General features: G+C 39.1%; 1 protein-coding gene across 8 annotated transcripts in view; it reads right to left on the reverse strand.

Annotated features, from left to right (window-relative positions):
- Window positions 1-19,232, reverse strand: part of PPP1R12B (protein phosphatase 1 regulatory subunit 12B) — a 200,995-nt gene extending 181,763 nt beyond the window's left edge. For 3 of the 8 annotated variants that reach the window (XM_045787644.2, XM_045787643.2, XM_045787641.2), the window contains exon 1: window positions 18,776-19,230. In XM_045787644.2, coding sequence (XP_045643600.1) covers window positions 18,776-19,066 — 291 coding nt within the window. In that variant the 5' untranslated portion in view covers window positions 19,067-19,230. Of the gene's footprint in view, window positions 1-18,775 lie in introns of all 8 variants that reach the window. The other 5 variants (XM_087857164.1, XM_087857160.1, XM_045787645.2 and 2 more) reach the window with 3 other exon arrangements.
- Window positions 19,233-23,354: the final 4,122 nt, after the last annotated feature.

The raw sequence follows: 23,354 nt of genomic DNA on the forward strand, positions 1-23,354 counted from the left end.
TCCATGACTATTCTTTAAATCATTAGCAAATCTTTAATTTCTTGACCAAGGTGGTGGTAATTCAAGTCTTTGCTTTAAAAAATCCACTAATTTGGGGTGCCTGGGTAGCGCAGTCGTTAAGCGTCTGCCTTCGGCTCAGGGCGTGATCCTGGCGTTCCGGGATCGAGTCCCACATCGGGCTCCTCGGCTAGGAGCCTGCTTCTTCCTCTCCCACTCCCCCTGCTTGTGTTCCCTCTCTCGCTGGCTGTCTCTCTGTCACATAAATAAATAAAAAATCTTTTTAAAAAATCCACTAATTTGTACATTTATGTTTTATGCACACTTTTCTATCTGTATATAAAAATTTGCAATATAAAAACATTTTTAAAAACCTTAACATGGGCACCTGGGTGGCTCAGTCAGTTAAGCGTCCCACTCTTGATTTCAGCTCAGGTCATGATCTCAGGGTCATGATCTCAGGTTTGTAAGATTGAGCCCTGTGTCAGGCTCTGTGCTCAGCAGGAAGTCTGCTTGAGATTTTCTCCCTCTCCCTCTGCCCCTTCCCCCGCTTGCGTGTGGTCTCTCCTAAAATAAATAAATATATCTTTAAAAAAAACCCTTAACAAATCAGAAACAGGAAAATTCCTTACTCAAAAGAAGCTTTTTAAAACAAGGTAAACATCATTTAATGGAGGACTACTAGAGATATTCTCATTAAAGAAAAAAATAGACAAAGATGCCATCTATCATTATTATAACAATACTGTTTGAGGTTCTGGCCGAAAAATGAAGACCGGGAAAAAAAGGTTTAAACCTTAGAGTCGTTGCAACAAATGGTGCTGGAACAACTGGATATTCACATGCAAAAGAGTGAAGATGGACCTTTACCTCACACCATATAAGAAGTTAACTTAAAATGCATCAAAGACCCAAATTAAGATATAAAACAATAAAACTCTTTTTAAAAAGATTTTATTTTATTATTATTTTTTAATTCATTAGTTAATTTATATTTTAAGCTGGGCATGGAGCCCAATATCGGGCTTGAACTCATGACCCTGAGATCAAGATCTGAGCTGAGATGAAGAGTCAGATACTTAACTGACTGAGCCACCCAGGCACCCCAGAAGATTTTATTTTTAAGTAATCTCTACACCTTTGTGGGACTTGAACTTACAACTCCGAGATCAAGAGTCACATGCTCTACTGAGTAAGCCGGCCAGGCACCCCTAAAACTATAAAACTCTTAGAAGAGAAAATAGCCGTAAATTCTGTGACCTTGAATTAGGCAATGGTTTCTTAAATATGACACTAAAAGCAACAAAAGAAAAAAAATAGATAAATTGGACATCATCAAAGTGCTAGCTTCTGTGCTTCAAAAGTTTAAATCTTGAAGGACAAAGACAAAAAAAAAAATCATCACTGGGGTGCCTGGGTGGCTCAGTTGGTTAAGCGTCTGCCTTCGGCTCAGGTCATGATCCAAGGGGCCTGGGATCGATCTCCACATCAGCTCTCCACTCAGTGGGGAGTCTTCTTCTCCCACTCCCTCTGTGCTCTCTCCCTCTCTCTCTCACTTGCTGTCTCTCAAAAATAAATTAGAAATCTTTAAAAAAATCATCACTGTTAATAGATGCTAATATCTAACTGGAAATCCATAACTTGATAAACCTGGTAAATAATATAGTTCAGTAAGAAAATCAAATAAATAATACTATTTTTTAAAAATAGCTTTTCTAATCCAAGTAAGACCTGGTTAGAAAACATAATGAATTAAATGCCATTCAGAACATGAATAAAAAAATGATAACTCTTTTGACAAATATACTGTGGTTAAGTAAGGTGTTAATACTAGGGGAAGCTGGGTGAAGGGTATATAAGAACTCCCTGAACTATCTTTGTAAGCACCTTTCTTGTAAATCTAAAAGTTTATTTAAAAAAAAAATGATGGGGCAGCTGGGTGGCTCAGTCAGTTAAGCGCCTGCCTTCAGTTCAGGTCATGATCCCAGGGTCCTGGGATTAAACCCCACATTAGGCTCCCTGCTTAGCAGGGAAGTCTGCTTCTCCCTCTCCCTCGGTCCCTGCTTATGTGCTCTCTCTCTTGCTCACTCTCTCAATCTCAAATAAATAAATAAAATCTTTTTAAAAAAAAAGATAAGAATGTGCGGGGCGCCTGGGTGGCACAGTGGTTAAGCGTCTGCCTTCGGCTCCGGGCGTGATCCTGGCGTTATGGGATCGAGCCCCACATCAGGCTCCTATGCTATGGGCCTGCTTCTTCCTCTCCCACTCCCCCTGCTTGTGTTCCCTCTCTTGCTGGCTGTCTCTATCTCTGTCAAATAAATAAATAAAATCTTTAAAAAAATAAAAATAAAAAATAAAAATTAAAAAAAAGATAAGAATGTGAAAACAAAAAGCAAAAAGATAACATGAAAAAGAAGCCATAGATAGAAAAGATTTATAATACATATCTGACCAAGGACTTGTATCCAGAAAATATCAAGAATTCTACAAATCAATAATAAAAGGACCAAAAAATATTTTTAAGTGCAAAAGATCTGAATCAGACACTACACACACACACACACACACACACACACACACACACACACACACACACTCTCTCTCTCTCTCTCTCCAAATGACCAATAAATACATGAGGTGTTTAACATCATTAGTCATCCCAAATTAAAACCTCAGTGAGAGGGGCGCCTGGGTGGCTCAGTCGGCTGGGAGTCCCAACTCCTGATTTTGGCTCAGGTCATGATCTCAGGGTCCTGGGATCGAGCCCTCTGGGCTCAGCTGGGAGGCTGTTTGGGATTTTGTCTCTCCCTCTTCTCCCCCCCTCCCACCCACCCCGCTCGCTCATGCTCGCTCGCTCTCTCCCAAATAAATAAATAAAATCTTTAAAAACAAAAACAAAAAACCTCAATGAGATAGCAATACACAAACACAAGGATGGCTAATATTAAAAAGACTACGAACAACAACAAAAAAGACTGACAATAAAAAATTTAAGAAGGAAGTGGAACAAACATTCATGACTAGTAGTAGTATAAAATGGTACAACCACATTGGAAGGCTAAAGTTATTAATAAAACTAAAATTTCACATACTCTATAACCCAGCAATTTCATCCCTAGGTATTTACCCAAGAGAAAGGAAAACATGTATCTACAAAAGGACTTGTACGGTAGAACAATATTCATACAGTTTTATTCATAATAGAAGGAGGAGGGAAAAAAAAAGGAAAGAAAGAATCCAAAAGTCAATCTACAGGAGGATAAATAAATTATGAAAATTCATAAGATGGAATAACTACTCAGCCATAAAATGAATGAAGTACTGATAAACTAAAAAATGGATAAACTTCAAAAACATGTTCAGCTCAAGAAACCAAAGATAGAGAAGCACATATATTTCCATTTTAAGAATAGCCAAACTAACCTAGAATGACAGAAATCACAGTAGTGATTGCCTAGGCAAAGTTCAAATATAACTTTCAAGGGTGATGAAAATGTCCTGTTTCTTGATTTGGGTGACAGTTATATAGTTGCACACACTGTCAAAACCCAACAAACTGTACATTTAAGAGCTATGCATTTTACTATATGTAATATATACCTCAATTTTTAAAAATAAGAAAATGAGAAAAGTTCACCTGAAATTTTTAGACAGATGGCCAGGGAATGCTTCGCTGCAAAGGTAACATTTGAGTAAAGATCTGTAGAAAATAAAAAAAGCAAGGCATATGGATATCTGATTAAGTAGCCTTCTAGGCAGAAGGGATAATAGATGGCAAGGTCCTTCAGCAGGAACAGCAACTGGAGTTTCTCAGAAACAGGGAAGAGGCCAATGTGGTTGAGTGGAATGAGCAAGAAGAAAAATGAGTTCAGATAGATAATCAAATAGTGATAGGGATTAGATCATATAGTGCTTGGTGGGTCATGACAAGGCCTCATTAAAGATTTTGGTCTTTCTCTCAAGACTAACGGAAAAATCAGCTACACACCTTTTAAGAATCAGGCACTGTGCTCAGACAGCTTACACAAAGCTTGGTAAGAAGCAAAGCCAGGATTAAGACCCAAGTATAGTTTAATCATAATCTTAACCATTTTGCTATAGTCATTCAACAAAATAATAACAGTCAATATTTACTGAGGGCAAACTATTAAATGTTTGATCTAAAGGGCTTTCTATCAGCTCTTCCCAATCATATATTGTACTACAAATGTGTTACGGATGAAGCAAAGATCTTCTGAATGAAATTTTGTAATACTATTAAAAAATGTTTTTGCAACCAATCAAAATTTAAAATAGGTAAAATTGTATTTAATTTGTATGGCTATCTCTATAAACTTCCTAAATTTAGAAATAATAATGTTGGTATAGAAAACTCCATCGCCAGAGAGCTTGCTATAGTGACTCCGTAAAATAGCCCTTTCCTTGATCTTCCTATTGAATCATTTTCACCTATATTTTAATTTTAGTCTACATTGTTTAACACTAGTGAAGTTCTATGTCTTGCATGCACATGTAAAATATATTGTTTTTCTATTTAATTTGCTCTAATTTTTCCACAATATTTCTAACTAGAAGAGAGGTATGTCATAATTATCATCATGACCAACAGCATCATTATTAATACACCTGCTATTACTAGGTGTTTCTAAATAAGACATAATTGATTTTGTTCATTTCTTAATTGTGACTTCTTGATCTACTTACTTTTTGTTTTTTAAATAAAGATTTAAAAAAAAATTTTTTTTAAAGATGTTGTTTTTAAGTATTCTCTACACCCAAGTGGAGCTGGAACTTACAACCCCAAGATCAAGAGTCACATGCTCCACCAACTGAGCCAACCAGGCACCCCTGTTTATTATTAATAGATTTTAATGCTAACAATTAGCCAAAGTCTGATTTTTAATAGATTTTATCACGGTATATTAGGAAAATACAATGACTTTTTATACAAAACTCCCAAGTCTCCCAAGTGGGCTATCCAAATGACCTCATTTTCTGCACATGCCACACAAAAGAGGTAGGGAAGTCATGCATCATCTCAGAGTAGATACAGAATTCTGACGATGTAAAAATCAAAGGAGCAACAGAATGCAAAAAAAGGAAATCTCCCCCCTCGCCCCAAAATGGTATGCATCTAAGAGATCTAAGAGGCCTTTTAAAAGTAAACAGAAGGTCTAGGGGTGCTTGGCTGGCTCAGTTGGTGGAACATGTGCCTCTTAATTTTGGGGTGGTGAGTTCAAACCCCATGTTGGGCATAAAACCTACTTTAAAAAAATAAACAAATAGAAGTTCTAAAAGGAGAGGTGAACCAGGATGTCAGAAAAGCAGCATGGCTTGCCTAGGCGGCTAGGTCAGTTAAGCCTCTAACTTGGGCTGAGAGCGTGATCTCAACGTCCTGCGACAGAGTCCTGCGCTGGGCTCCGCACTCAGCCGGGACTCTGCTGATTCCTCTGCCCCTCCTCCTGCTCATGTGCGCGCACGCGCACATTCTCTCTTTCTCTGTCCCTCAAATAAATAAAATCTTTTTAAAAAAGAAAAAAGCAGCAAAACCTAGGCAGGAAACTTGAAGCTTCTGAGTCAGACAGACCTAGATTCAATGAGACCTAGGTAAGGGCAAATTACCTTCTCTGATTCTACTTCCTTATTATTAAATGAAATAATACCACTCACTTGGTAGAGCTCTTGATGTAAAAATAATTTTAAAAGAAAATGCATGGTGCAACACTTGGTACACAGCGGGCACTCAGTACAGTACTTGCTATAATCATGACACACTGTGATTTCTACCGTGTTAAAACATTTGTAAAAATTAACATAGCCTGGGAAAGAACAAAGAAAAGTGAAAACAGTCCATGTGTTAGGGTACTATTTGTACTAACGAGTTGGTTTTTTCTTTTATATAATTTTGCTTTAATGCTATGATGTTACTTAGCAATAAATATAGAGATGGCTAAATTAAATGTGAAACCAATACTTTAAAAGAACTCAGATTAATTCTCTTGAAATGTAAATAATTATAGCATGAGAATTCTATTATATTGAAGTTTGCAAAAGAGAAATACAACTACAGAGTATCATAGTTCTTAAAAGAATTTAGAGAATATTTTACTTTTTCCCAAAATTATCTTTCACAGATAGAAAAAAATATCAAGCAGAAATTGGATCATTAGTCTTATAAATAAAACATTTCATTATATTTTATTTTTTATATTATATTTTATTTCTGTTCCATCTTATAGCATTCTTTTAGCTTCTTTCTAGACCTCAGATTCTCATTTGTAAAGTGACAGAGGTGGATCAGAATTTGTCCTCTAATGTTCTTTTTGCTATAATGTCCTGGAATTTGATATTCCTGTAACAAAACAAATACATAATGGCTAGTCCTGCAACTCTACTTTCAAGGGGCCCTATAATAGTCTTTTACCCTAGAGCTGGTTCCCAGAGTTGAAGACATTTCTGACTATCACTGAGCCACTGAGCCCAAAGAGAGCCGGAGAGCTTAAAAATCCACAGGAGAGATAGCAAATGATTAATGAGTTGGAAATTGATCTTAAATTAAATTAAACGGATGGTCATGTTCATTAGATTAGAGAAGGCTAGGGACTGAATTACACAAGGCTGAGGACCAAGACTTGATAATCTAAAAATATGCAAAGGCAAATTACAGATAACGATCAATACCCTTTTTTCACTTTTATTATGAACAGGATAATAGGAAATGGATTCAATGCTAAATGGGAGTAACAGGAACCAGATTATATCTTTAAAACTATGAGTTTTCCAATAACTGCAGAATCCCTAAAGGCAGGGACTCTGCCATCATTGTATCCCAGCATCTACTAAAAGATCTGGCATCTAGGAAGTACCCAATAAATATCTGGCCAAAAACAATTAATAAAGGATCAAATATTTAATGATCTAAGCATAGAAGTGCATTACAAGGGGTGCCTGGGTGGCGCAGTCATTAAGCGTCTGCCTTCGGCTCAGGGCGTGATCCCTGCGTTCTGGGATGGAGCCCCGCATCAGACTCCTCCGCTAAGAGCCTGCTTCTTCCTCTCCCACTCCCCCTGCTTGTGCTCCCTCTCTCGTTGGCTGTCTCTCTCTGTCAAATAAATAAATAAAATATTTAAATCAAAAAAAAAAGAAGTGCATTACAAGAAGAACAGGAATTTTCTCTTCTCTTGGTATTTAAAAAGGTGAAGATAAGAGCCTTCTTAATAATAATATAGATACTGACTAGAAACAGAGAGATAAAAATCATTATATTTCAAAGTTCTTCCCCTATAAAAACCCTGGAGCCTTGGTGATCCTGCTATAGCACAGAAATAACTGAAACAAGGCAAACAAGTCTCCACTCTCACCTGAAAACGGATACCAATCAAAAATATGTTGCCTATTTTTAAAATCTACTAAGCACTTAAGAGTTCCAGCAGTAACATTCTCCTGATACTAGCCCAGTATGGCACTTGGTGAGACACGAATGGAAGGGCCTTCTCACTTGAGTCTGTGTGCTGCAGGAGCTCTCCAACGGGCGAAGTGATTCTCAACAGATGGAACACAGCTCGGTCATCCTTCAAATCATTTTCCATTACCTCGGGTGATTTATAATGAGGTGAGTCATTCTTTTGACCTCATTTTTCATACTATTTACTGTCAACAGGACACGATCTAAACATGGGGAGGAAAATCAATACAAGAGGCGCGATCATGTAACACTGAAGCTGCATCCAAAAGACCCAAACACAATCTGCACTGGCACTTTGCGGTCATAGCTCAGAGCTGGGCCAACTGACTTAAAAAATGAGTAAATGAATAAAAACAGCTAACTAAAATAAGAAACCTGGCAAAAATGTTGCAGAGAAGCAGAAAGAAAGTAAACCTGTTTCCCATGAAATGCCTCATATAAATAAAACATAGTTCATACCATACACTCTACTGTGAAATTCATGGTCAGTTAGAAGGGCAGATCTCTTCTCCGCCTCAAAGAGCACACCACAAAGTCAGCCAACCCAACCTCCATATGAATATTCCAAATGTCATTTTCATTTTCCAAGATAAGCACATCATTTGCCTACAGGTGACTGTCCAAAACTGTCGCACTTGTATTGGGCACTCTTCTCTTCCTATCTTCTCCCTTGTAAGGCCAGGTGCCTATAAAGTCTCTCTCTCCTTGTACAGCCAATTTACCCTATATTTTTTTTAGTTTTCTTTGGAGGCTTTCACGTTTTCTTTTCTTTCTTTTTTTTTTTTTAAGAATTATTTATTTATCTTAGAGAGAGAGAGAGAGAGAACCCACTTTTTTCTGGGGGTGGGGGGGGAAGGGGGAGAGGGAAAGAGAATCTTAAACAGACTCCTCACTGAGTGCAGAGCCCAATACAGGGCTCAATCTCACAACCCTGAGATCACAACCAGAGCCAAAATCAAGAGTCCGATGCTCAACTGACTGCGCCACCCAGGTGCCCCTCCAATTTTCTTTTGTAACAAAGGTCAAGGGTTGGTGGTGATCTTAGGGGACAAGAAACCATATTACTGAGCGGGAACTTTGAACACTATTTCAAAATAAGGGGAACTTCAGTTCAGAGTTAATGGAACTGAGGTGATAAAGTATACTCCATTGTCATCATCACTGACAAATATTTACACATGAAGGGTACTAATCTAAATTTGCGGAGTACCATGTCAAGCCTTCTAACAGTCAATATACTATACCTCTATTCACCATTTTATTCACAATGTTCACAATTTTTTGAATTGATCACTGGTATCCCGATTAGAGGGTCAACACAAGAAAATGTGATGATAATTGTAAAAATCAATTAATTACTAAAGTTCAGGTCTAGTCAAGACTGGCTTGAAACGTCAAAATTCTGTTAGGCCACCAATGCCATTAAACCACGATGAGAGAGATAACTAGGTATTATATGCCTCCCAAGAGAAACATACACCACCACCTATGATGTGTTCTTGCTAAAAAATTCAAATCTGAATCAGATCAAATCTCTAGATCTGATTACCAGTTTATAGAAAATCACAGGAGACAAAGGAACATGTTAACACTACAAGCATGTAGTCAGCAAGATCCAGACTGTGGGAAACTACAGTACCAACACTCCTGTTTTTCAACAAATAAGCCGCAGAGAAAAAAAGTGAGGAGGAAAGTATAAATTAAGAGAGTCTTAAGGTACATATGAACCAATGAAGAACAACTGTAAAAAAAAAAAAAAAAATCCATGAACCATCAGGGAAATTTAAACACTGCTGAATACTTGAGAATTTTAGGGAATAAGTGTTCAATATTTAGGTATGATAATGAGATTGTAATTGTTTTTATTACATTTCCATCTTTTAGAAATAGATATTGAAATATTTACAAATAAAAGTATGTTATATCTAGGATTGGCTGTAAAATAATCCAGTAGGTTGGAGGATGAGGAGAAAAGGACCTATAAATGAAACAAAATTGGCCATGAGTTGGTAAGTTTTGAGAATTCATTTATACTATTCTCTTTACTTTTGTACTTCATATTTTAAAATATTCTACAATAAAAAAGTTTTTTTTTAAGATTTTTATTTATTCATTTGACAGAGGGAGAGAGCACAAGGAAGGGCAGCAGCAGGTAGAGGGAGAGGGAGAAGTAGGCTCCCCACCAACCAGGGAGCCCGACGAGGGGCTCAATCCCAGGACCCTGGGATCATGACCTGAGCCGAACACAGCCGCTTAACCAACTGAGCCACCCAGGTGCCCCAAAAAAAGTTTTTAAAAAAATAAAAAGAAAGTGGGTCACTAGACCAAAAATTCATAAGTAACAGTCAGGTTTTATACCATATATATCCAATGTAAAATACTTTCCCAAAACTGCATGAGAATATGATTCCAAAAGATTGTCACAATATGACAATGTTTAAGATACTAAGTACAAAATCGTCTCTAAATTCTTACACAAACCCATCCCATAACTACAACACACTAAAGTACTGCATTAGAAACCACATGCAGATCAATTTTCAATATTAAGAACTAAGGATTCAGTTTTCCAATTACATTGACTCATGAAATGAATATAAGCTCATTGTTGCCTGATAAAACTTCAAGCCCCCCAAAGTTACTCACACTGGTTACAATCTAAAATTCAAGATTTAAGAAACAATTTTTTATTTTTTTTTTAAAGATTTTATTTTTAAGTAATCTCTATACCCAACGTGGGGCTTGAACTTAACAACCCTGAGATCAAGAGTCACATGCTCTACTGACTGAGCCAGCCAGGTGCTCCTAAAAAACAATTTTTTAAATTACACTTCAAAAGCAGGGGGGAAATCCCCAATACATTCAAAGCCTCATGCCCGAAGGCAACAAATTGAGCAAGCTTCAAATGAGGTTTCAATTTCTTGCCCTATATAAAATTCTGGGTCAAGATCTGGAGTCTGGATTTATTACTACCATAATGAAACACTAAAGATTTATTAAAGATCCCAAGCTTCCATTTTTCACCATCTTTAGGTATAAAGGTATAAATCCACAAGCACAGATGAAAATAATCACAAATACTGATTAATATAATGCTCTTCCTCCAATCCCCAAGAGCCACGATGCTAAAATAGAAAATCACTACGTAGACAATTTCCTATTATAAATGATAATAGGAACCAGCTATTCTGGAGAGCGTTCCCAAAATTCTAGTTCATTTCTAAAATATATCAATTGCGAAGTAACCAGTAACAAGAAACACAGAGTCAGGCATAGAGTAGTCTACGGCCATACCACCCTGAATGTGCCCGATCTCGTCAGAGTCAGGCATAGAGTAGACATTCAATAAATGAATGTGAAAGAATAAATGGCAGAAGAAACTGTTTATTGGTACTATCACTGCTCCACTAAGGCTGCCCTCCAGTGACAGTGCTAATGAGTGGGAAATGGGCCAAACCAGAACTGGGAAATAAAATAATCTCAACTAGCTAATCAGCCCTTCAGTAACAGGACTATAACCTTTTTGCTTCCAGAGTCAAGTTTAATATTCTAAAATATTCTTAACTCATAAATAATGAAGCATTTTCATTATTTTGAATTAGCCAAAATCCAGCTTTCTGGAATCTTCCCACATATTTTGGGTCCTAATTTATATTAAGAATCATACTGATGGCAGACCTATTTTTTTCCTTCCGAAAATCAACAGAAAGATTAACTTATACTTAATAAGAAAAAACTTCAAATAATCTCTACAAAAGCCCTCAAAAACATCTTTCAATTGAAACTGTTCTTTCCAAGGTTATAAATGGCCAAGTCTGACAGGTTTTTGTTTTTGTTTTTTTAGGTCTTCCCCTCAATTTCCTTTTACATTATTGACCATCCGTTCCTTGAAACTCCTCAGCATCACTGTGCTTTCCTGGATCTCCCCTGTATTAGTTTCCTGTTGCTGCTGCAACAAATTACCACAAACACAGTAGCTTAAAACAGCACGTACTTCTTATCTTACCGATCTGGAGATCTGGAGATCAGGAGTCAGAACTCAGTCTCACCAGGCTAAAGTCAAACGTCTGGCAGGGCTCACTCCTCCTTGAGACTCTTTGGGGAGACTCCATTTTCTTGCCTTTTCCAGCCTCTAGAGGCTGCCTGCATTCCTTGGCTCACAGCCCCTTCCTCTGATCACTCCTGTGTCTTGCTTCTATCATCACATCTGTTACTGACTCTGCTCTCCTGCCTGCCTCCCCTCCCATAAAGACTCCTGTGCTTACACTGGACTCCCCTGGATAATCCAAGATAATCTTCCCACTTCAATACCTTAAACTTAATCATATCTGCAAAGTCCCTTTTACCATACAAGGCAACATATTTACAGGTTCTGGGGATTAGGACATGGACATCTTTGAGGGGGCATTTGTCAGCCTACCATGTAATCCTGTGGCTCTAATGGGAACTTCTATGTCCTCTGCCTACCACCTAATTGTGTTTTTTGTTCTTCTCTTTTATATTTTCTCCTCTCCTCCTCCACGCTCACTGTTTCAACTCTCACCTTTATGTTAATATCCAACTCTCATTTCTCCATAAATATGAGGAAACTGGAGCCTAGACAGGGAGGTGATGATTAGCCTTGACTCATAGATGCCTACAGGGTATTTGTACTTGGATGTCTTCAGAGCTCCTCGGTCCAAAACTGAACTGAATCCTGTATCCATCTGAATAACAAAATTCTTTCAGACTCACAGGCTAGAACTGTATTATCCTTTCCTTTCTCGTCTGCATTCTCTCAGCTGGTTCTTTCATCTGTGTCTTTCCATCACTCTCAAATCCAAATGCAGCTTCATATTCCTTAATGCTACTTTGGTTGGGTTAACCTCCCTGCTCAAACCCACAAAAAAATTTTCTGCTGAGGACTCCATCAAGCAGTCTTGGCCTGGTGTTTGATGTTCAAAGCCTTCTAGGATGTTACCCTCATCCACTCCCTAACCCTCCAAACGCATCCATTAGGGCTCCCCCTGTGTCCCCTCTGCCTGCACACCGTACTTACTCCTATCTCTCAGCCCACACGGCTCCATCATCATGGACTGTCTTCCTTTGCTCCTCCACTTAGAGGCATCTTTCCCTGTTACCACAGAAATTAACACTCTAAAAGTAACTGTTTTTTATTTATCTATCTCCAAACCAGACTGTGAGTTTCTTGAGGGCGGAAACTATACCTATCAACAAACATTCACTTTAACACAGACTTACAATCTATTATTAGGCATTCAATATTAGCAGTAAATTAACAATCTAATAAAACCTCTAACAAGGAAGATAATATAGTAAACATATCCGAATGATGACATACTATTCAAACGTCAAAAACTTTACTTTCAAAGCATATTTAATGATATAAGAAAACAATTACAAGGAAAGTTAAGTGAAAAAATCAGGAGACAGTATATGATACCAACTTTGTAAATATGCTCTTATACACATATATATCAACTCAATATAATGTTAAAAAAAACCTGAAAAGAATATACTAAAATGTTAGTAGTATATATCTCTGAGTAGCCTGATTTTAAATTACTTTCAACTTTTTTTTATAATTTCATTTTCTAATTTTTTTTCTTTTTTTTTTTTAGAATGAGAGGCAATTTAGTCCAGTAAGAGACAATATAAAGTTAAGAACGTGGACTCCCCAGTCAGACTGCCTGGGCTTAAGTAAATTCTAGCTCTGCCATTTATTATCTGTGTGACCTTGGGCGGTGTCTCAGTTTCCCTATCTCTATAAAATCCAGACAAAAATAAAAGTACCTTACTCATGAGTTGTTTTGAGTATTACACACAATATATTAAAAGAACTTAGAAGAGTCCTTGGCTCAGAGTAAATACCACATAAGTGAGAGCTACAACTACTACTGTAACTACTATGGCTGCTCTTACTACTATTCTTACTACTGTCATTAAAAACGACTTATCATGATGTAACTATCAGAATAGCTTAAATAAAATGATAATATCAAGGACTGGTAAGGATACAAAGCAACCAGAACTCATACATTGTTAGGTGGAATGCAGAATGGTAGAGCCACTTTGGAAAACAGTTTGGCAGTTTCTTTTACAGTTAACCATTCATTGGAGCGCCTGGGTGGCTCAGTCGGTTAGGCATCCGACTCAGGTCATGATCTCAGGGTCATGGGATGGAGCCCTGCCCCCGGCCGGCTCTGCGCTCAGCACAGCGTCTGCATGTCCCTCCCCCTCTGCTCCTCCCCCTGAACTCTCCCTCTCTCTCAAGTGAATAAATAAATAAAATCTTTAAGAAAATATGTTAAACACTCATCACCACAGGACTCAGTTATCCCACTGCTAGGAATGTGACCAAAGTAAAATGAAACATGTCCACACAACAACGTGTACAGAAATGTTTCTAGCAGCTTTACTCATTATTACCAAAAACTGGAAATAATCCAAATGTCCTTCAACTGGTGAATGTATAAACAAACTGTAGTATTTCCATATACTGGAATACCACCAGTGAGCTACTGACACATGCAACAAAATGGATGAATGTCAGTGCATTACAGCAAATGAAAGCAGCCAGATTCAAAGGCTTCATGCTGTATGATTCATCTATACGGCATTGTGGTTATGGGAACAGAACATAGATGAATGGCTGCCAGGGGGTGGGGGTGGGAGGAGGAGTTGGCTACACGGAGCACAAAGAAGTCTTGGAGATAATGATAATATTCTATATGTTGACTGTAGTACTGGCTACACAATTGCTTGTACTTGTCACAACTCACAGAACCCTACATGCAAAAAGGTGAATTTTTCTGTATATAAAGTATACTTTATTTTTTAAGATTTTATTTATTTGGCAGAGAGAGAGAGAGCAAGCACGAGCAGGGGGAGCTGCAGAGGGAGAGGGACAAGTAGACTCCCGGCTAAGTAGGGAGCCTGACATGCGGCTCGATCCCAGGACCCTGGGATCATGACCTGAGCCGAAGGCAGACACTTAACCAACTGAGCCACCCAGGCATCCCTATAAAGTATATTTTAATTTAAAAATACTTTAAAAATAAGCAAGCAATGACTTAATTTTAATTTACCAATAGGACCTGTCCAACCTTCTACCGTTAGCAGAATTATGCTTAAACCAAACATACTGACAGCTTGCCCACTTAAAAATATTCACAGAGAAGATTCAATCAGCCCAAATGGTAGTATACTGCTACTCTACAGGACTTTACGAATGGGCAACAAAAATTTGGCTAGGGAACAAATAAAAGTAACTTGCATCTGTACTCAAAAACAAAACAAAACAACAAAACACCCCACCATAAAAATAAGCCTATTTTTTCAAATCTGGCTTTGAGGTCCACTATGGCATGGAAACTTGGGACTAATACTAGTAAGGCAAGGAGCCAGGTGCCCAACATAGTCTGATGCATCATATCAACCAATCTGAAGAGGTAAACCACTAAAATGACTCAGGATGACTGTTCTAGATCCACAATAAGGAAGAAGCCAACAGGATTTTCTTAATCCCACATTGCCTTGGATCCCGACACTTAGCAGAATTTATCAATATACACAGGGTAACGCAAAGTCATTTCACAGGTGGAACTATAAGAGAAATAAGCAGTGAACTTGGAATAAAAGAGAAAGGGTTAAGAATACAAGTTTTAGGGGCACCTGGCTGGCTCAGTCGATAGGGCATGTGACTCTTGATCTCAGGGTTATGGGTTTGAGCCCTATGTTGGGCATAGAGATAACTTAAAAAAAAACAAACAAACTACAAAGAATACAAGTTTTATTTCACCATAACCTGTTGGCACATATACATACTATTTTGTACTGAACAGAACACATTATCATTACTAGTCTTCTTCTGTCTTACTCTGTCTCACTGGGGATATAAATTGCTCTGCTTTTCCTCCTTCCTCATCTGTTTCTGTCTCCACCTTTCTTCCAGAGAAATAGATCATTTTAATCTCCCTGAAGCTACAGGGTTAGATGGAGGCAGCTGAAGAATAACAGAAAATACTAGGAGTTGAATTCCAGTCTGGGGTGTCCCTGAGGGTCCAAACTTGGACTCTGAGACCATTACAAAACCGACCTGAGTTTCTGAGTCGAGTACAGAATCATCCTCATCTATGTGGACTGACATTAGTATCCACTACACCCAACACAGATACAAGTGCCAATAAAATATATTTTGAAGAAATATGCAAGCACTCATTCTAACAAATCCCAGAAAATCTCCTTTCTGAAAGCAAGCACTTGCCTCTTACAACAGCCCAACAATTTGGTAGATAGAGTTTTAAGAGCCTGAGCACCCAAGATTGTAATACTAAGGATACCAAGATAGGTGATAACTATCAACCTTGCAAAATAAATAAATAAAAATAAAAGAAATTTCAAGAAGTACCACCCCATGTAGATTAATCCATACTTCATGACTTATAGTGTGTGTGTGTATATATATATATATATATATAAAATGTGAAACGGGAATTCCTCTGTGAGCAAACAAATGCTTTCAAGGGTTATATAATCAAGAGTAATGCCTAATTTCCATTGATAACTGTGGGATACTAAGGGCATATACAATTTATTCACCCAAGTTTAGTTAGTCTGCATCAGTTTTCAAGGCTTTCATCAGAGAAGGTCTAACCTTTGAGATATTTCTTACCTCAGTCTATTTCAAGTATTATTAATAGGCCCCCTGGAGCTTATCATTGACTCAAGCACCTCGTGGCCTAAGCAAAGGCTGCCAAGAAAGAAAGGTCTCTAAGTCAAAAGTAGCATCAAGGCACCACAACCTGAAGTGTGAATCATTTACTATGACCTTGTGGGGGGAGGAGAAAAATCAACCACCAATATCACCTGGGGGTTTCTTCCAACACGCCAAGATGGTAATTCACAGTTGGTCAAGAGGCCATGGCCAAACAAAAGGGAGAAAGAAAGCAATTATCCTGATAATTCATATTATGCTTATATAACAGATGGATAGTTTAACTAAATAATTCAGATAATTGTACCACTCTTCATTTCACAGGACAATCAGTCACAAAGCAAGTTGTTCAGCTACTGGCAGCTCCAGTCTCACATTTTGAATATAACCTTTTATGTACCTTAAGAGTTCTTCAGAGCATGGAGAAATATACTGTCACTCCATGGAAACTGACTTGTAAAAGAGTTCCTGAGCCAATAAAGGCCCCTTGTCTTGATTCAAACAAAGAGATGGTTTCTCAACAGAAGGTTTGGCCTCAAATCTTCAAGCAGCTTAATCTTTAGCTGAATTTGTCTAGTATTGAGTATACCTATTCAGTTCAACTCATTGCCAGGCCCATAAAGAGGGACGAATGCCTACATTGTGTATGCAGGTGTTGTTGTTGTTGTTGTTGTTGTTTTAAAACCTCGTAGCTGTCATCTCCTTCCTCTCCTATTTCAAGAGATTACTGAAGGTGAGAAGCATATGAAGTGAGAGAAGTTGTACTTCACAATCTGGGATGGTAGTTAAGATAGAAGGAAAGGCACCAAGAAAGTCAGTCTTTCAGAAGGGATCAGAAAAGTGGTTACCTTGTATAAGAAGGAGATCTACCAGAGTGACCTCAAAGCAGATGCTTTTCTCAGGGCATTATTAAAATGTGAATGGTAAGGACCAGATTCTGGTAGCAGAGTCACCTTAGAAGAAACAGAGCTACTGAGTTGCACTAAGAAAGCTGTGCTTTGATAGAATAGTGATTCAGTAAAGGAGCACGTGGACCAGAAAGCTGAATTCTATTTCTCTATCATCCATGAACCCAAGAAATGGTTCCTTCCAGAACCCAGATCTCAATCTCCTCAACATCCCAAATATATTTGAAAAATGAATATTCACCCTCTCAAAGAGTTCAGAAGCTTAAAATAATGAATATGACCCTCTTAGGTGAGCTATAAAGCTCTGGAATTTTAAGTCTGAAAAATCCATGCCTAAGAGCAACTTGTCTCCTTTCTAATCTTGCACAAGTAAGAATTTTCTGAGCTTCAGATTCCTCATCTGTAAAATGGGAATTACAACACTACTTGCCACACCTACTTCAAGAATCACTGCTGAGATTCACATAGTGGAAGACATATATAAGAATTTTTAAACAACAAAGGACTATACAAATGTTGGTTGTCACCTTAGGTGGGGCACTATTATAAGCAGGAAAAAAAAAACAGATACAAATAGGACGAACAGAAGAGAAGGTTCTTCCATCTGAAAGAGAAGGGTTGCAAACACGGTGAGGAATAATTTTAGGCTACTGGCTAATACATTCAGTGAAGTGATATGACACAAAATGGAATTATTATTTAGAAGTGGATTCTCATGCCAACATGTTCACTTTGTACACACAGCAGGTAAAGAAAAATAAGAAAGACTAGAAGTGGGTGTCCGGCTCTCAGCTCACCAAAATAACCGATGAAGTTCCACTCGGGGAGGGAGGGTGGAGTCAGTATATATTGAACATTACTGCATAAGTAAGAATCTGTTGCGTAAGATGAGAGAAGTAAAAGTGTTATTACTAAGCACAATATTGTTAAGTTATCCACAACCCATATACTATAGCTATATATAGGGCATACGATTTCTGTAAAAAGCTTTAAGAAAAAAGAAAAGAAAAAGACTATTCCACAAGTATCAAACAAACATAAGTGATTCAGTAGGTTAGTTCTCCATAGGAAGCTCTTAGGGCAGTAATACTCCTAAGAAGACACCCATAACAATAGGGTCAGGGGTGTTCTAGGAGCCTGTAGGAGACACAAACTGTTCATGAATCTTTACAAACCAGCAAAACAATAGGTGTCGTTTCAGAAGATCTGCTTGCCTTAACCCAATATAGGGGTTTACTCTCCGAGTTATCTAAGATATTCTGTAATAGGGTCACACAAACAGAAAGCTGAATTTTCTGAAAAGGCATCAGACAAATGACATTGACTATGCTTATACGAGTGACACAGTGTACAGGCACACCAACCAGAGTGAAGATGACTAATCTATAGGGATAACACCAGGGACCAAATCATCAGTAACCATGACAACTCAAGTAGGTGGAGGGAAATACAAACACTGACCAGGCAGCGGGGTGACACTACTCCTTCAGGTAGAGACCCCGGGATCGGAAAAAGACTTGATGAGTGGAGGAAGCCTTACGAGAATGAAACCGACTAGCCCCAAAGGACCAGTGTCCGTGCAGAAGGGCTCGGTGGTGACACTAACACTCCCCATGGGCGGCCCGCAGGGGTCACAGGCTCATCTGTAAGAGACGTCTTGGACGCCTAGAAGACCGAAAAGGGAGTTACCTGGTGCAGGGCTGTCAAGCCGTCCACGTTGACCGTGTTGATGTCGGCACCTCTGGCCAGAAGCTTTTTCACCTCGTCGGTGTCCCCGCTAGAGCAAGCGGCCAGGAAAACAGCACCGTCCTCGAAGCGGACCCTGGGGCTCCCGCGCCGAGTCTGCGGCTGCCGCCCCGCGCCTCGTCGCTCGGCGGGTTCCTGCTCTGTCAGCGAGCCCCGCCAGCGCCGAAGCTGCTCAGCCCGCCGCATTCGCGCGGACTCTGCCCGCTTCCCGCCCAAGTGCTCCAGCTCCGCCATTGCTCCCGCCTCAGCAGCTGCTGCTGAAACTACCACCACTGGATCGCTATTGCTGCCCCAGTTGCCGCTGCAGCTTCCCTCAGAGCGCTTCAGCCGGGAGCAGAAGGCGGAGACCCCCGCACCGCCATCTTTACTCCTCCCGCCAGTAGCACCGCCCGCACGATCCCTCGGCTTCAACACGCAGGCGCTGCCCGTGCCTCGATTCATCACGGGACTTGTAGTGAGAGACGGGCCCTAAGGGCAGACCACGGCCTTGAGGGAACTACAAATCCCTGGATGCATCAGGGAAGAGGCGAGGACCGACCGCTCCCTACTTCGCCGCGGGACCCAGAGGGTCACCTTTGCCCTAAAGCTGGAACTGTGTCCCGGACCGGCGTCAGCCTCTTTGAGCATTTCGGGAGTTGTAGTTTGTTCCCGTTGTGACCGCTGCCTAATCTTGGCTCCCTAATTATCACATCAGTCCTCTGAAGTGGAAAAGAGGCAGTAATTATCCCTATTTTCTATTGGGGAAAATTAGACATAAAGTACTCAAAAAACTCATATCTATGCCCTGGTTCTAAATGTAAATTTTATTTACATCACAGCGTATAATACGTTACCCTGTATTAATCACAGTAAATGTAAAGGTGCGTGGGGAGGAGGAACATGGATACATATACAGTGTCTCATATTATACATAAATTCTTTCAACGAGACACTTATATTTTAGGTTCTAAAAAGATCCAGAAAAGGATGCATTCAACGATAGTGGAAAGAATATAAAAGCTTTCAATTCAAATTGAATTAACATCCCTGAACAAGTTGCTTGATTTCCCCGAGCCTGTTTCCTGATAATAAAGTGGGAATGGTAATACCTCACAGAATAGTCCTGTGGATTAAATAATACATTCAAGACTACCTAGTACTATACTTGGCACATATCAGCTCACTACTATACTAATTAAATACTAATTTCCCTTCTTACTCCCTCCTTCTTCTCTACCCCTTTTGTGGATCTTAAATTCTTAGGAGACACAGTGGATGCCTTGTCTTTTGTGATTTTCCCCCAAAATTACAAAAAGACAACAATGGGGCATACTAAACTTCTAAGGCAGCAAGCAGGACATTTTCATATTTACAGTGAGCTTGGTTATGAAACCTGTATGATTGATTTAATACCTATACCCCACCAGGGCCTTAGCCCTGGACAAATATAATTAAATGTGCTGTCCATAGTGAAAGAGAACATATACAATTATTAGTTTCTGTAAGTTTTCAAAGTCTTCCATATGTTTAAAATTTTTTATTAAAAATTATTACAAAACTGATTAGGACATTGTGAAGGGAAACTTTATCATATTCCATTGTGAACATTTGTGGGTGCCTCAACTTCCCCTGAGATGAACTGAGAATTAAATGAAAAATGACATGCAAAGTGTTATGTTTAAGAATACCATGTCTGTCCACAATATGCTTTAATCAGATATTCTTAAATACTTTACAAATTCTAATTTTCTTACTACAGAGTCTGTGAATAGTGAATAACAATGTGCAATGAAATAATCAAGATGTGGGGGCACTGGACGCCTGGGTGGCTCAGTCGGTTCAGCGTCTGCCTTTAGCTCAGGTCATGATCCTGGGTACCTGGGATTGAGTCCCGCATCGGGCTCCTTGCTCCACGGGAAGCCTGCTTCTCCCTCTGCCTTCCGTTCCCCCGGCTTGTGTTCTCTCTCTCTCTTTCTCTGACAAATAAATAAAATCTTAAAAAAAAAAAAAAAAAAAGATAAGCGGGCACCTAGGTGGCTCAGTCGGTTAAGTGACTGCCTTCAGCTCAGGTCATGATTCAGGGGTCTTGGGATGGAGACCCACTTTGGGTTCCCTGCTCAGTGAGGAGTCTGCTTCTCCCTTTCCCCTCCCTTTGCCCTTCCCCCTGTTCGTGCACTCTCTCTGAAATAAATAAAATCTTCTTTAAAAAATAAAGATTTTGTTTATTTGACACAGAGAGCGAGCAAAAGAGCACAAGCAGGGGGAAAGGCAGAGGGAAAGGGAAAAGCAGGCTCTCCGCTTGATCCCAGGACCCTGGGATCATGACCTGAGCTCAAGGCAGACGCTTAACTGTCTGAGCTACCCAGGCGCCCCAACATAATGGTTTTGTAATAAGAATTTTTTTTTTAAAGATTTTATTTATTTATTCGACAGAGAGAGAGACAGCCAGTGAGAGAGGGAACACAAGTAGGGGGAGTGGGAAAGGAAGAAGCAGGCTCATAGCAGAGGAGCCTGATGTGGGGCTCGATCCCATAACGCCAGGATCACGCCCTGAGCCGAAGGCAGACGCCTAACCGCTATGCCACCCAGGCGCCCCTGTAATAAGAATTTTTAACTGGGGTAAAATTTTCAGGGATCAATAATATTACATTTCTTTTGGCTATATTATTTTCACATTCAGAATCAGGGAAGAAGAACTATCTGGCTCCAGCTGTATAAATAAGCTAAAATTGCCCAAGTCCAAGTTAAATCCTTCTATTCTTAAGAGGTGAACTTACATTTCAACAGGAAGAATTCAATCTCAATACTAGGAAGTTCCAGGAAATACTGCCTTACTATATTTATTTTATTTGCTTCCGTTCCCCCCTTAGATTGTTAGAGTATATAATACCCTCTTTGGAGATTGTCCTAAGTTCCTTGGGTAATTTAACTGCATCCCTACCTGGAAGGAGAGGAATGTATCTTCAGCCGCATGATTACAAAAAGCAGTAATAATTATTATAATCTAATTAATTTAACTGGCTCAACCAAAAAAAAGTCATGCCACAAAAAAATAAAACAAAATTAATCTGCGTATAATGGCTCAAAAAGTTTTTCAAAATTAAAATAACAGAAGTTTTTTTCTGAAACATCTTCTGCCAACCAGGACGTTCTGAGAATAAACTTATATAATCAGCCCATTAAACAAACATAATAGTTTAGATTTACTAAACAAATACTGTATGCGAAATAAAATCTTTTATACTCAAGTGAGTAAATTCTGGCAAATAATCCTGCGCATAAATAAAATATAATTTTTGTGCTTTTAAATGTACTAAGTGAGCTGGCTATGATGCATCTATATTCTTTTGTGAAGAAACTTTTGTTAAATAATTTCCCACACATACACTTAAAAAATAAATCACAGTATTAGAATCCTCCCTTTTTAAAAGCAATGACACCTGTACCCAGGTAACAAAACATTTTCAGCCTGGCCTCTATTCTCATCAGTTAACATACCTCCCTCTAGTGGACAAATGGAAACTGTACATTTAGTCTGTAGAGTTCTTTTTACCTTTTTTCTTTTGTTCAATCCTTTTCAGTTTAGTTGTCAAAATTATCGGTATTTCCTTGTTTTATGATACCATCTCTCCTTTCCACCAGACTCAACATAGTTCCTGCTTTTTCTAAGAGACATTTTAAAGACTCATTTCTCAGAGAACCACCCAAGGAAGTGATCAGTTTCAGTTCTGAAGACAGAACTGTAATTGAAATACAATTACATTTGGGGTAGGAAGAAAATAAAGAAGACATTGAAGGAATTAAAACAAAATATCGGTAGTAAAATAAGCAGCCAACTCCAGATTTATGACAGAAAACACTTCACTACAGTGAGTAAATACTAACAATAAATGCAAAACCCCAGCAACTACCTGGAAATTAGACTGGGCAGTCCCAGGATTCCTTATGTTTGTAATTCATAAGCTACTTCAGTTGATTCATTCTTTCAATCAATGTGAGGATCCCAAGGGTAGAATCATAGAGTACTAGGGAATGTGTGGATCTCTGGGGGAGAGGTAACATGCATGCAGTGGGCTCGGGGAAACACTGCTATTTAACACCGATTTTAACTAAATGCAGAAATCACTGCAGTGGCCAGAATTACGTTGGTTTGCAAGTTTAGAATGACTGGCCATTATTCCTATGCCACCACTCTTCCAAAACCACACAATGAGCTGAAAGCAGTGAGATGTGGGCTTGGGGTGGGGTGGTGTGTGTGTGTGTGTGTGTGTGTGTGTGTGTGTGTGTGTGTGTGTGTGTGTGGTGTTGTTTTTCCACCCACAGTATTCCCAAAGGCTAGTCAGGTTCCATCCATGTCCTTTAGATTCAGGTCAGGTCCCAGCCACCCATGAACGCTCTTGGAGCCGAGGAACTTTTGAGAAGTCAAGGCTGGCTTGACCATAAACGGGTACTTCCTTGGTCAGGTAGTACCACACTTTTAGAGTTGGAAGAGGGCCTCAAAGCCACGTATTCTAACTTCTACCCAATACAGGGATCCCCTTTG

This window comes from Ursus americanus, chromosome 2 (genome assembly GCF_024610735.1).
Source record: "Ursus americanus isolate L20-20 chromosome 2, mUrsAme1.1.p, whole genome shotgun sequence".
Lineage (NCBI taxonomy): Eukaryota > Metazoa > Chordata > Mammalia > Carnivora > Ursidae > Ursus > Ursus americanus.